General features: G+C 39.7%; 1 protein-coding gene across 10 annotated transcripts in view; it reads right to left on the bottom strand.

The window, feature by feature from the left end:
* LOC135250381 (ryanodine receptor 3) overlaps window positions 1–12,912 on the bottom strand; it is a 126,762-nt gene that overhangs the window by 87,829 nt on the left and 26,021 nt on the right. For 6 of the 10 annotated variants that reach the window (XM_064326604.1, XM_064326639.1, XM_064326613.1 and 3 more), the window contains exons 3-7: window positions 8,300–8,404; window positions 3,308–3,322; window positions 2,669–2,743; window positions 2,225–2,303; window positions 176–288 (exon numbers count right to left, since the gene is read on the bottom strand). In XM_064326604.1, coding sequence (XP_064182674.1) covers window positions 176–288; window positions 2,225–2,303; window positions 2,669–2,743; window positions 3,308–3,322; window positions 8,300–8,404 — 387 coding nt within the window. The remainder of the gene's footprint in view (window positions 1–175; window positions 289–2,224; window positions 2,304–2,668; window positions 2,744–3,307; window positions 3,323–8,299; window positions 8,405–12,912) is intronic. The other 4 variants (XM_064326645.1, XM_064326677.1, XM_064326661.1 and 1 more) reach the window with 1 other exon arrangement.

Here is a 12,912-nt window from a genome sequence, read left to right as displayed (position 1 = left end):
TTGTGAGCCCCTAAGGGTGCACAATGAGTGCAATCACAGAATAGGCACAGAAGCTGATTTTGCTGGCCTCTATGATAATTCTTCAGGGAAGAATGGGCAGATTGTCCAGGGTCTGTCCAGGCTTGACCAGTACAGACTACATGCTCACTTCAGGCTTAAGGGCTGCTGCGCTCACCAGATAGCGTTCTGTGGACACGCTGACTAGGATGAGGTCATCACCAATGCGCACTTTCTCTCCTTCTGACCTCTGCTTTGAGGCAGGGTGGATAGTCCACCAACAGGCCTCACCTGCAGGAGGAAGAGATGCAGAAATAATATAATAAATGGAAGACCATGCTGCACAATAATTTCACCTATCCACAAATAGAGCATTACATACATAAAGACAAATGAACACACATGAACACACACACAAATGAGTAAACAGAAATCTATATATTTATAATTCCCATATATTTTTACATTCATAAATTTATATTTATATAAAACTGTGTATTAAATGTATAACAGAAATGATGAAGCATCAAATCCATTCAGCTCAGAGGTACTAAAGTATTAGTTTAATAAAGCACTGGATTTCTGGGTTTTAGTAGAAAACAAAGCCAGGGAAAAGCTTTGGTGCATTTAAACTGGGGACTTTACAACAATAAAGAAATTAGATAGTTTAGACAGTCCTATTATTCACAGCTTCCCCAAAGAAGTTACAAATATGCCAAAAATGGAATGCTGTATAATGAATAGGACGTTTTAGAGGATATTGAGAGAGTAAATTTTCTTTAATGCACCACGGTTTGGAACTGAATCCTTTGCAATCTTGTGACATTAGTCCCATGTGGAGACAGACAACCGCCCACATTCTTACATAGTGACCACCAGGGTATGCTCCATCTCATTGTACAGTACAAGAGCAACTGTAAAGCAATTACTGCACAGCTCAGACTGTGGACTTCAGAGTGAAAACAAAACAAAACAGTATCTAGCACTATGTGCTACAGAGGCACAAATGGGAGCAATTACAGCATGAGATTAGCCTACAAATATGTTCAGGCAACTCAAAACTTGGGGACAAAATGGGTTCAAAAAGTAAATAAGTGAAGGGAATAAAGAAAATTTGGATGAAGTGTATTTTGTTTAAAAAATAAATGACAGGCCAGTTTAACAGCATCTAATGTAATATACTGATAACTATGAATAGGGACAGGTTAAAAATATGCTACCAAATGATTTTGGAAGAGACGGATCATGTTAATAATCTTGTTTCTCAAGACGGCTACAAACAGTTTTCTAAAACTTTCAACTGAAACAGGGTTAATGATAGGTGCATTTTCTAAATGAAGTTACTTCAATGACGTATTCTATCCATGACACATTATCAAACTGAAAACAGCAGGAATTACGGGATTACTCTCAAAGTGGATTTCCAAAACATAATTCAGAGAGCAGTAAAAGAAACATTATATTTGAGCACAATTCTGTGGGAAGTGGAGTGCTGCAGTGACTCATTCTGGGGCTCTGTTCTTATTTACATAAATTACCTTGATAAAGATAATTGCGGCAAAACATTTACATTTTCAGGGGACAAAAAAGCATGGCAAAAACTGTTGAAAACATTTTGGAAGCTATCAAAATGTTTAAATACTATAAACATCTACTTAAAAATTTTGTAAAGTTTTTCATGGCAAACGTCAGTAATACAGATAAATGCTCTGTATGCAGATGATAATAATTTAAGACCATATCATTTTATGGGAGGATCTAAATTAAAGCTTAAAGCATACAGTAAAATTGTCTCGGGTGAAATCAATGACCAAGGATCTCAATAAGAAAATTCTAATAAAGTTATACGATGCCTTCTTCAGTTATTACAGTGATCCAGTACTTCAATTCAAGACGCTGCACAATTATGGCACATAATCTCTTGAAAAGCACAGAGAAGGCAAACAAGACTGTTTGTTTGGAGAAAAAAAACTGAAAACCTTTTAAAATGTAATCTCTTCAGTCAGCAAAGGAAAACTTGTTTTCCTTTGTTGACTGAAGAGAATTTGTTTCTGTTTACAGATATTATGTATGTCAAAGCTACAGAAATTATGTTGAAATTAAGTTTTGCTAACAGTACAGTAGCTGTAAGTATGTGAAAACAAAAGTCAAATCATAGGTAAGCAAATGTTTGAAAATGAAAAAGTAACAAATTAAAATGGAACCCAAGTGTATATGTATGTATTACCTGTCGAATCCTCTTGTAATCCCACATCAAAAGACAGTTTATCTGTCAAGGACCTTGACGTCTTCAAGCAGGTTAGGTACTGCAGTGCACACAAATTGATGTCAACTATATAATTACATAAGGAGTATATTGCCCCTGAAGCATACAAATCAGTTAATGCATTGTCAGATTTCCAATTCTTTTCTCATAGCATGTGCTCAATGAGTCCCCAATTTTGTACACGGCTTATTTTGTATTACATACAGTATTTGAAACCCTGGGATAAATTAATATTAAAACTGTGGGTAGATATTACAGGCCAGAAATTCAAACCATACATTACCATTGTTTGAACTGTAACTCCTTCATCCTTGACAATAAGGAATTCGATAAGTAAATAGCATGTTTGACAGGAAGGCTATATTTCTCTCCATATCAGGTTTTATGGCCGCTGGGCATTCTCACCATTCCGCTGAAGGAATGCCTGAGGAGGATGGCGTGGCCATAGAGTAGGGTCCGGTGTCCACCCCCTTGTGCCGCCTGTGAAAACAGCACACCCGCCTTAAAGGCCACCCTCTCGGAGGAGCAAACCTCTCAGTCAGAGCACCAGAGCTCCCTCTCCCCCGCCTCAGCCCATGGGAGGACCACTGCTTTCATGGCACATGGAGAGGGGCGACTCTGAGGTCTCGCTGAGGGCAGGTTGTGCTGAGGTTCTTTCAAGGAATTCCTATTTTATCAGTTCAAACCAGTGCACACATGCACACCATCACCAGGGCTGATTCTGTTAGGAGGGGTTCCCTGTTCTTCCACAGAACGGGAAAAATTTCATCACAGTACCGTTGATGAGGAAATGACAGCTCTCAGGATTACTTTGTTGGCAAGAGCAAAAAAAAAAAAAAAAAAGATTTCATTTAAAAAAATAAACATAAAAAAATAAATAAAGGTTCTCGGCATTTTGTAGAAGATGCAAAAAGAAGCTGCATAAAAAAAGATTTCTATAAAAACCAAGTGGTTTGTAAAACCAGGTAGTACACACATCATTTAGGTTTAGATCCTTTTTCAAGCCTTTTGTTATGGACAGCTTAGACAGCCAATAATACTCACCTTTCTTATGAGCCTCTAGGAAGCATTAAGATAAAAAAAGGACGTTTGTCAGTATTGTTTGGCATCATGGTAAACAACATATATGTCTTTGATGTCTTTCAATTTTCTCAGACGTTGATAATGTGAATACACTGCAGGTCAAATTGGTATCAGCGATTATGTTAGTGTCACCTTGACTTGAGATAAAATGACTTTAAACAGACAGCCATATCAAACCACAGACATTTTAAAATCTTACATGTGCATCAAGAATTTGAATCTCCAAGCACAAAAAAACTGACATGACTGTTATCTCAGTGTATGCACTGGTTTAGTTGCCATAGAGTACATACAGGCAGCAACTGTATCTATGAATAATTATTGTGTGCTTCAGGAGAAAACACCCTCACATGGAGCTGTGTTCATTATCATGTTGACTACTGCACATGTGGGAGTAGGACCATGGCTTTGTGCTAAACATAACGCTGGCCCTAGCCTCGCCCAGTTCCAACGCTACATCCAACCGTAGCTTCATATTCCCAGGACAGCCCACAGCACGGACGAAAAAGGAAAGGGCGTTCGATCAAAGAAAAGCGAAAACTGTATCTTGCCCCCAGCTGTTGCCAGGAGACGACATGCTCACATTAAATCAAGAACTTTGACCTTTTGCCACACACCAGCAGCTACCACGGTTCTCAGCTCCGACTGGGACAGTTCTGTGGGGTTTCTCTTTAGGACCCAGGAGGATTACACCCCAGCGGCCGAGAAAAAAAAAAGCACTGCTTGCCACTGCTGCCAGAGGACATCAAGGTTATATTCTTTAAATCTTAGTGATTGCTTATTATTGCTGACCTTTGACCAAGACCTCATCCAAAATGGTCCAAATTGCAGATTTGTCACCGAGATCCACGAAAGCTGGTAGGAGGGCAACTTTGTGCCAAATTCATTTTGAGAGACCCAGCTGAAACATAGCCAAACCTCAAAAAAGACTTGACCTCAAATCATCCTTGAACATCGTCTAGTAAACAGCAGCAGACAGCTTGATTTATAAGTACTCCATGGTTAAAAACTCAAGAGAGGTACAAGATTGTTACCCTCTAACAAAGAGTGGGAAAAATAAATAGAAAAGAAAGAGCCTATAAAAAAGGCATGCAAAATAAAACAACTTCCACCTCCAGGGGGAGACACTCATGATGCCTGTGTAGGCTACTGCAGCACATTCGGCTGCAGGTGTAACGGCACACTTCAAAGACAGTGTGCTCTGCTCAACAACAGAAACCATTGATTCCGGAACCAAGTCCGATTCCAGAACATTTCCTCCTCCTTGGTACACTTGAAATTTCAAGAGGTTAGAAATCAAAGAATGTAGAAAGAGAAGAACAAAAAAACATCACATAACAGAAGACACGAAACCCACTGAGTTACGCAATTGCTGAGCATATTGAGTTTCCCACAGCAATTCCTTCATGTCTATGGGTGAGCCCCTACTGTGTTATTAGAAAGGCACAACCATAAAAATTAAGAATATAGTTAACTAGAAAACAGTAGAAAAGGCATTACACTTCAGTGATAACACCGAACTGAAGCCCATTGTGTCACACAAGTTTTCCACAAGCACTGGATTTAGTTTGGTCAGTTGGCTATGCTGATCAAATTCTACCATTCCCTCCCTCTCACAGTCGAAGCTACAAAACAAGGCGCTGTAGTAAATCTTTTAAAGGGGAACCCCAGTGTCTAGTTCAGTTCATTGTTTTCTTTTGGCATATTATAAATATTCTTACAGCAATTAACAAGCAGAGGTGTGACTTCATTCTAAACTCAAAAGGAGTCCTTATTTGTGTGGCTTAGTTAGATGGCTGCCCACCTATTTAGCTAAGTAACTTACGGCTATTGTTGGAACATGAATCACTATAGCCTATGCACCAATCGGTGTAAATATTACCTGAGCATTACATTAGCCATGGTCTTCTCCACATGAATTATAGTTAATATAATAACAGTAGCATCAGGTATAAGTAGTTGTAAAAAAAAACTGTATTTTAGCTCATTTGCAAAGAGAAATACAGTAATTGAATATCAGAATATCAGTGCAAGTGCAGCACTTCTTCATGTGAAAGTGTAGTTTAGTACCAATACTGATGTACAGTATTTGCAGACCGTGAAGGTGTGTGTTCAACTGTAAAAAAAAAAAAGTACATTTTTCTCACTGGAGTTCCTCTTTAAGCAGAAGGAAAATGGTAGGGAAGAAGAAGGCCCTTAACTGTGCATCTTGGCACGGAAGACCAGGATTAGACAGTTTCACTTGAAAATGTTACAGTATATTGGGCTGCAGGAGCAAGTGTATGCTAATGGTAGCCCTTTGTAGCGCTGCTTTGGATTTGTAAATTACCATCAGCTGGCATTCTGAAGCATAGTGCAGGGTGGCTGCTTTGACAAGTACGTGCATCTCCATTCATGGGCTGAGATATGTGCAGGCCCCAGAAAGGTCTGTTGACTCACACACATTAGTAATGAGTGCTTCAGGTTTTTCATTAATTTAAGGACCATTTTCTATTCTCTCAAAATGTCAGACTGTGGACATCGGGATGAGCAATTACTTTAAGCTTGATAAAAGTCAAAAACTTATTTTTAGATGCAACCTAAATGTCCACTGGAATTCCATATGCATAAACTGGGAGAGAAACAGACAAAGAAATGTCACATTATTTAATTCTGTATAATAAGCAGGTTATTTAAATACAGTTTGTTTGTTGTTTTATGCGTAGAAAAATAAGATTCATGCTACCATTTTAGGTTCAACCTAACTAATTTACAGTACAGTACATTGTTAGATAATAATTGGGTGATATTTCAAAGTAGAGTAAAGTGATAATCTAATTAAGGACAAACAATATTACAGATTTAAAAAACTTATAGATGTTAATTATTCGATTGACACTGGTACAATACATATATTTTGCAAATGTATATATTTTCAACTAAAATTAATAAATTGCATACTTTTTTAAAACTCCAGCAGACTAGATTAAACATATTCATTTCAAATTTGGAGTTTCCACTGTTAATTGGAATACAGTAAAGATAACTGTCAAGCACCGAATATATACATTTGTAGATTTGGGCGTGGTTGCAAATAATTTGCCATGTCATTAAAAACTGACACCACTGGTTCATAATCCAGATCATCAAAATGATAATTAGGCTACTTCTGCAGCACACACCTTACAGCACACATCATTGCTGCCACCGAATTATCAACCCACTCTCTGCTCCCAATATAAAGATTCAACATATTCAAGTGAAATAGGCCAAGTAACCCATTGCATTAAGAAAGCTTACATGCTCTTTGAAAATGTCAGGAGTGTTGCATGAATGATAAACATACCCATCGGTCGTGGTCAGGAGGCTAGCAATGTTGAAAAGAAGAAAATGATACATCAAGACAAAAACAAATTATTGATCTGCTGCAGCCCAAATTAATCAATGGTGAGCTTCGGGAGAAAAAGCACAGATTTAACTAACACAGATTCACATTACTGTACAGCTGTGTCTCTTATTACAACACTATTCTTACCTGGCTCAATACAACTTTTTTCAAGAGGCAATTGAAGGAACTACTGTATAGCAATTTCTGATTTTGCACCTCTGAGCCAAAGTAAAAAAGAAAACAAAAACAAACAAACAAAAAAAAAAACTGCTGCGCGATGAATTAAAGTAAAAGTCAATCAAAGTTGGTAAAAACATTAAAGTGCCACAATAACAGTCTATACTATTTTGTAGGCATTTCATGTACACACAGATGCATGAATTCAGGGAACTAACTATTACAGTAGTTCTCAGTTTATAAAGCAAGAAAGTTCTGAATCGTATCTGCCTTAACTGAATAGCACACAGCGTAACCTTTCAATCAACTGTGGACATCTCATCTTCCACTCAGAGTGAAACTGCACGGCTAGAACAGAGATGAGATTCTGGGCACATTTGTCAGGGAAAGGGTGAGAGGGAACATAACCAGCAAAAAAGTGATTGTGCATCCTCTCATGATTGTGAAAGAATAGTTTCTTGTTTCCTGCCTGCATAAAATGTTTTTATGTATAATATTATGTATGCAATTGCCCTGTCATTTAGCAGCTAACTATCCTGTACAGGTTCTATCAGTATTATCAACAGCGAAATTATTATACAGCTACTTCAGGCTGTCACAGCTACAATGTTTGTTCTTTGCAAGTGCATCATGCAGTAAGGAATTGTTACAATGTTCTCCGCACAGGGCCGCCGGCTGGCTCACGCTGTAAAGGCGCTTGTTCCGAAAACAAAGCATGAGCCCTGCAACTGGGACTCGAACACCCTGTCACGCCATTGCTGGCTACGGCCGTAGATCCGCATTTGCAGGGCTACAACCGGCCCAGTCTTGCTGGGGGATGATAGGGGGGATGATGGCCAGTTCCGCTGATTTCAACACTCTCTACTGGCCACTCTAGTGGTCAGACCAGGCACGCGCAGACGCGCAATCCGAGAACATAGTGACCTCGACACCCTCCGACGACATGGGCAGCATATAATTCGAGGTGCGTCTGCAGTGTAGATAGAAGCAAGAATAGGCGTCTCCTCCAGACGTTGACAGGAAGGGTTGCAGTGAGAGATCAAGTTCGGTTTAGTTCGGCTTAGGAACATCGGAGATAAAATTACGTTTTATGTTCTCCGTACAGCCATAAAATGTAAGTAACAAGCAACACATCCTATAATGACACTTGAAGAGAGGCAGAGGCAATCAAGAGATTCCCATGTGCTCTCTTCCGACTTAAGTAGTTTGTAATTCAAGAAACATTTGGCATCAGTACAGTCCTTACTTTATAACCACTGTCAATACCAAATAATCTTTTTCCAAATTGTTGTGCCTTTTTATGTCGGGTATTTTTTAATGTTGTGGATAAAGTATAACCACAATGTTTGGAAGTGCAGTTGATGGCCATCGTCTGTTTGCACAGGTGTAGACTGTAGAGCCATACTTACTCCTTCGCTGTTTGGCCCAGTTTTGGCCAGCATCTCCTGCAGGGCCCGCACAGAAAGGGACTGCTCCAGCACAAAGTTACAGATGCACAAGTCTGGAGGAACATACTGCAGCAGATAGGGAGAGAGTAGACAGGAAGTAGTCAGGCAAGAGTCATCGTTTAGTACAGGTGCATTGTTGTGTAGAAAAGAACACTCCTAAACTAGACCTACCTCTACTCCAGCTAATGCTAGCTAGTGACTTCACTGCTAAACCGAATGTATTAGAGCAAGCTCATTTATAGTAAGTGAAACTGTTTTTTAATCAGCATTAATTGCCCAACTGTCAAGAAATAAAATTAGGGTAATCCCCAAAACCACATGTTAACCTAAAACTGTATTGCTACAATGTGAACAATTTGGTCACAGTTGATCAAATTTACCTAAAGAATTGTAGATATGTATTAGGATATCTCTAGCAGATCATTCTGGAAAGTAAATTCATCCAAAAATAAGCTGAACAGACAGTAGCCTGTTGTACCAGGGCGCCAGTGCCTCACCATATACAAAGACATTCGCTAACCTTTGTGAGAGCCTGTAAAACTGAATTAGAAAATTTGTGTTTATTAGCAGCAAGATCCATTCTTAGCTAGGTTACAGTTCATACTGAGTGAGCACATTGGCAGCCATATTGTTTGTTTGTTGTTCATGCAGCAGCATCTTCATTTTTACACATTTAGAGCCATTACCATGACAGTCAACACTATACAAGTAGTTAGTGTAAAGCACACTGTGGACTCTTGCATCCAGTGCCACAAAATTCCTCCACACCATGTATTAAGCACATGGCATTGCAGGAGAAAGACAGAGAGAGGAGGGGGAGGGGCAGCTTCAATGGCACACATCTGTGAATTGAAAGTGCACTTCTCTGCAGTGTTTAGACTCTTGAACACAATTGCTTCACACAGAACTCCAGGTTTGCATCCATCCGTCACAACTTGTGGCGAGGACACACATCAAGGAAATAATCACAGCCATTACAAATTAGGCACCGCGGCGGCCAGCTACCTGCGGGGGACAAAATGCATCGCATTTGCCAGGAAAGCTTTCAGAAAGCTCCCAAGCCGCTGTGCTGCAACACCGCATGTTGTGGTGATTATGAATGGGAAGTGCATTAGCCGTTACTTCATTTGTAGATCAAGAAAACAATAAAATGTAAAACTCTTGAGCAGAAAAATGTGATTTACACCTCCAGAATTATCAGGGATTTTGCATTGAAGTGGTTTTACATTTCTTCCCAATTTAACTTTTTGATCACTGTTCAGAAATAGGGCAAAATATCTGAGGTCCATCATTCAACAATGCTCAGAGAACTATCTGTGGTGTAATCTGAATGTGTTTTTGTTATATAACAATTCAATTTCTCTGAGGTATCTCCACAAATTGATGGACTTCCCACACAAACTCTGAGATCCTCTGTGGAGAGATCATAGAACAAACAGTGTATGGTAAGGCATATCTAATAACGAGCATTGATTTAATAAGGAGATACAAACACAAATTCAGAAGGGGAATGCACATACACATGAGTGTGTGCACATGGCAATATTCATGTGAAATGTGCATGTGTGTGTGTGTATGTATGTGAATCCCCCCCTCCCACAGGACTACTGGGCGCAGTCAACATAGTCAACGTAGACGATATTTGATCTGGGTCATAAGACATCCTCAGCACAATACTCAGTCAGATGTGCCACGGTGAAGTAAGTTAAAAGCAAGGTCAATCAAAGTCAGAATGAGACAAGCGTACTGCAGATCTTTCCATAAACTTGAACTTGACTTATTTTATGGCTTTCCTCTGCATAGTATTTTGCTGATTAGTCCAGTACTCAAACTAGCACAGAACTGCACTATTTAGTAGTACTGTAGAGTAACTAATTTCAGTAGCAGTAGCCTACTGCACTGCATTAGTGGTTAAAGGTCTCGGTCTACTGCAATATTTCAGCAATTAATGTGAGAAGGGAGAAAGTGCTGAGCTTGTACTGTTACATACAGTCACTGACATGCCAAAGATGGATTAATTCCTGAAATTGAGATTTCATTGGCACTATCATTAATATCAACAATTTTTTTTTAAATCTGATGAAATTTCTGCATTGCATCCATATGAATAACCTTACTTCTTCAAGCCCACTAGCATGATAATTTGATGCCTTGATGGATTTGAGTGTCTTCCTGAGTCATATAAAACATTCCACATCAGCAAAAAAATCATCAGATAACATAGGGAAAAAAAAGAATTACTAAATTGAACTAGCAAGATTGATGTTTTTATTAGGATCCCAATCTTTAACGACCATGTGCTGACTGTGTAACTGCATTCAAATCATATTCAGTGCCTGCCTGGTAATCTCAGATCCCTTAACGTTAGCTTATGCAATCTCCACCTTAAACATAAACAGGAAGCATTCTAACAATTTAAGGTAACTGGGCAGGTCCATTAAGATAATGAACATTATTGCAATGATCTTGCCATATTACCATATCCCCATGACAGGACAAAAAGATTTAGAATTTAAAATATGGGGGGCTGGGAGTCGGATGGCAGAAGTAAAGACATAACAATTAAAGAGAAATGTGCCTGGCCTAAAATATGGGCCAACAGCCAAACAGGGCAGCGCAGCAAGCTGACAGATTGAGGCAAAAGAGGAGGCAGGGACCTGTGTGATGCAAAGATAAATGATGCAAACCTAAGCTACATGTCCCCCTTTTTAAAGTACAAAAAAGTAAACTGTACTTAACTAGATCAATTCGCTGCAGTTGTAGTTCTGTGAACACAAGCCAGTTGAGCTGCCCTCATTTCCTAGGCCTTACTGCATCCTGACATGGTAACGGTAGATTTCTCCTTTGTAATCCTTTTACACCTTAAATGCAGCTTAACAGCAGTGTAGGATAATGGGTAAGGATCTGGCTTTGAAGCCTAAAGGTTGGAGGTTCAATTCCCAGCTAGGACATTGCCATGGTACCCTTCAGAAAGGTATTTAACCAGCATTGTTTCAGTATCTATCCAGCTGTATAAATGGATTCAATATTAATGCTATGTAAAAAAGTTGTGTATGTCATGCTCTGAGTTGTGTATGTCATGCCCTGCACCAAAGCAGTGGGGGGCACTGGTGTGTGATGAGGGGCCGTAAATCTGTCTGACTAAGCCTTCCCATCCCTGGGTGACTCTAGAGCCAAGTATGTATGACTTTGTGGTACAGCTGGCCACAGTTGGCACTGGCATGGCCCAGATTGGACATCATACCATGGGACCCAACCATGCACTACAACAGCACCTTAGCAGGATGAGCCACCTAGCAGCCCCCCATGGCAATGTTTCTCCTGGCTACAGACTGATATTTCAATTCAATTTACAAGAAATTGTTTTTAATAGCAATGATCACCTTGGGTAGCCTCTGACATGAAAAGCATATATTTGCTTTGGATTCACACCATACATCAATATGAAATCCAAACATTCACTTCAACTACACAAATCAATCTTGTCTACAAGAAATATTAAACAAAATCAATGCTGGTATACTCTGTTTTGACATTAATCAGTCATTAATTAAATGGTGTTGAAATAAAATATCAAGCGCATGAGAACTCCAGACAGAAAATACTTCTAATACAACAAGGGTGTGATATAATATTTGATGGCATATATATTGGGGAAAAAGATACCCTAGGAGACAGGCTCAAAGGCAAACACTATAGTGTGACATGTGGCAACCTTATCAACACTCCCGAAATTGACCACAACTCTCATTAGTCTTAAATTTCCTACAGACAGAAGAGAATTCCTACAGTAGATTATGTATTTCAGAGTTCCCTCATCAGGAAGGGAACTGGATTAAAGAGAACGCCCACTTGCAGAATGTAAATGCTATTGTCCAGGGCAATTAGACTTTCAAAATATGACAGTACATCTGTCCAGCAGTACAGTCAGCTTCCGTGTTTTTGTCATCCACCAAAGTCTGTATTCAGATGGCATTTATGCCATTTTGTTTCTTTAATTATTGGTCTGTGGCGAGAGAGGCTGTTAATTCCAAGGGGCTGTCAGAGGTGGAAGCCCTGCGGTTGGCTCTGTCCTAATTAGGTCCATTAATTCTCTTCCCCGGCTCGTATCACAGCGCACATCAACTTTCTTTTAATTGCCAGCATTTTCTCTCTGTTATCCAAATCCTCAGAGATCAAATTGCCATCCCTTCTTCTCGCCTCTTTATCTGTTTATCTGCCACCTACCCTTTGTCTGCTGCGCATCCATGCATGGTACAGTCTGCTTAAAGCTGGACAGCACCTTCTGGGCTAGCGGTCCATTTCTCCTCCAATATCTCCGCAAATTCTCCCCTACGTCTCCTCAGTGTCTTTCTCAAATCTGATTAGCACACACAGGCCTCATTCCCACTCTCAAGCCTAGCATTTCTTCACAACACCCCTCCCTGCCCTTTGTCAAGCATGTTTTCTTTTTAAATTATCATCCTTCACCAAGCGCTCCGGTAATGAGGGAAAGTGAAATTGGGGGCAGCACTTCCCTGTGGTGAGAAGCGGGCACTGGTGACCTGTGGCTCCTTAGGAATGGTGTGAAACTC

The sequence above is a fragment of the Anguilla rostrata genome, chromosome 1 (genome assembly GCF_018555375.3).
Source record: "Anguilla rostrata isolate EN2019 chromosome 1, ASM1855537v3, whole genome shotgun sequence".
NCBI classification, from domain to species: domain Eukaryota; kingdom Metazoa; phylum Chordata; class Actinopteri; order Anguilliformes; family Anguillidae; genus Anguilla; species Anguilla rostrata.
The sequence above is the reverse complement of the archived record's forward strand: the minus strand, read 5'-3'. Positions and strand labels throughout refer to the sequence as shown.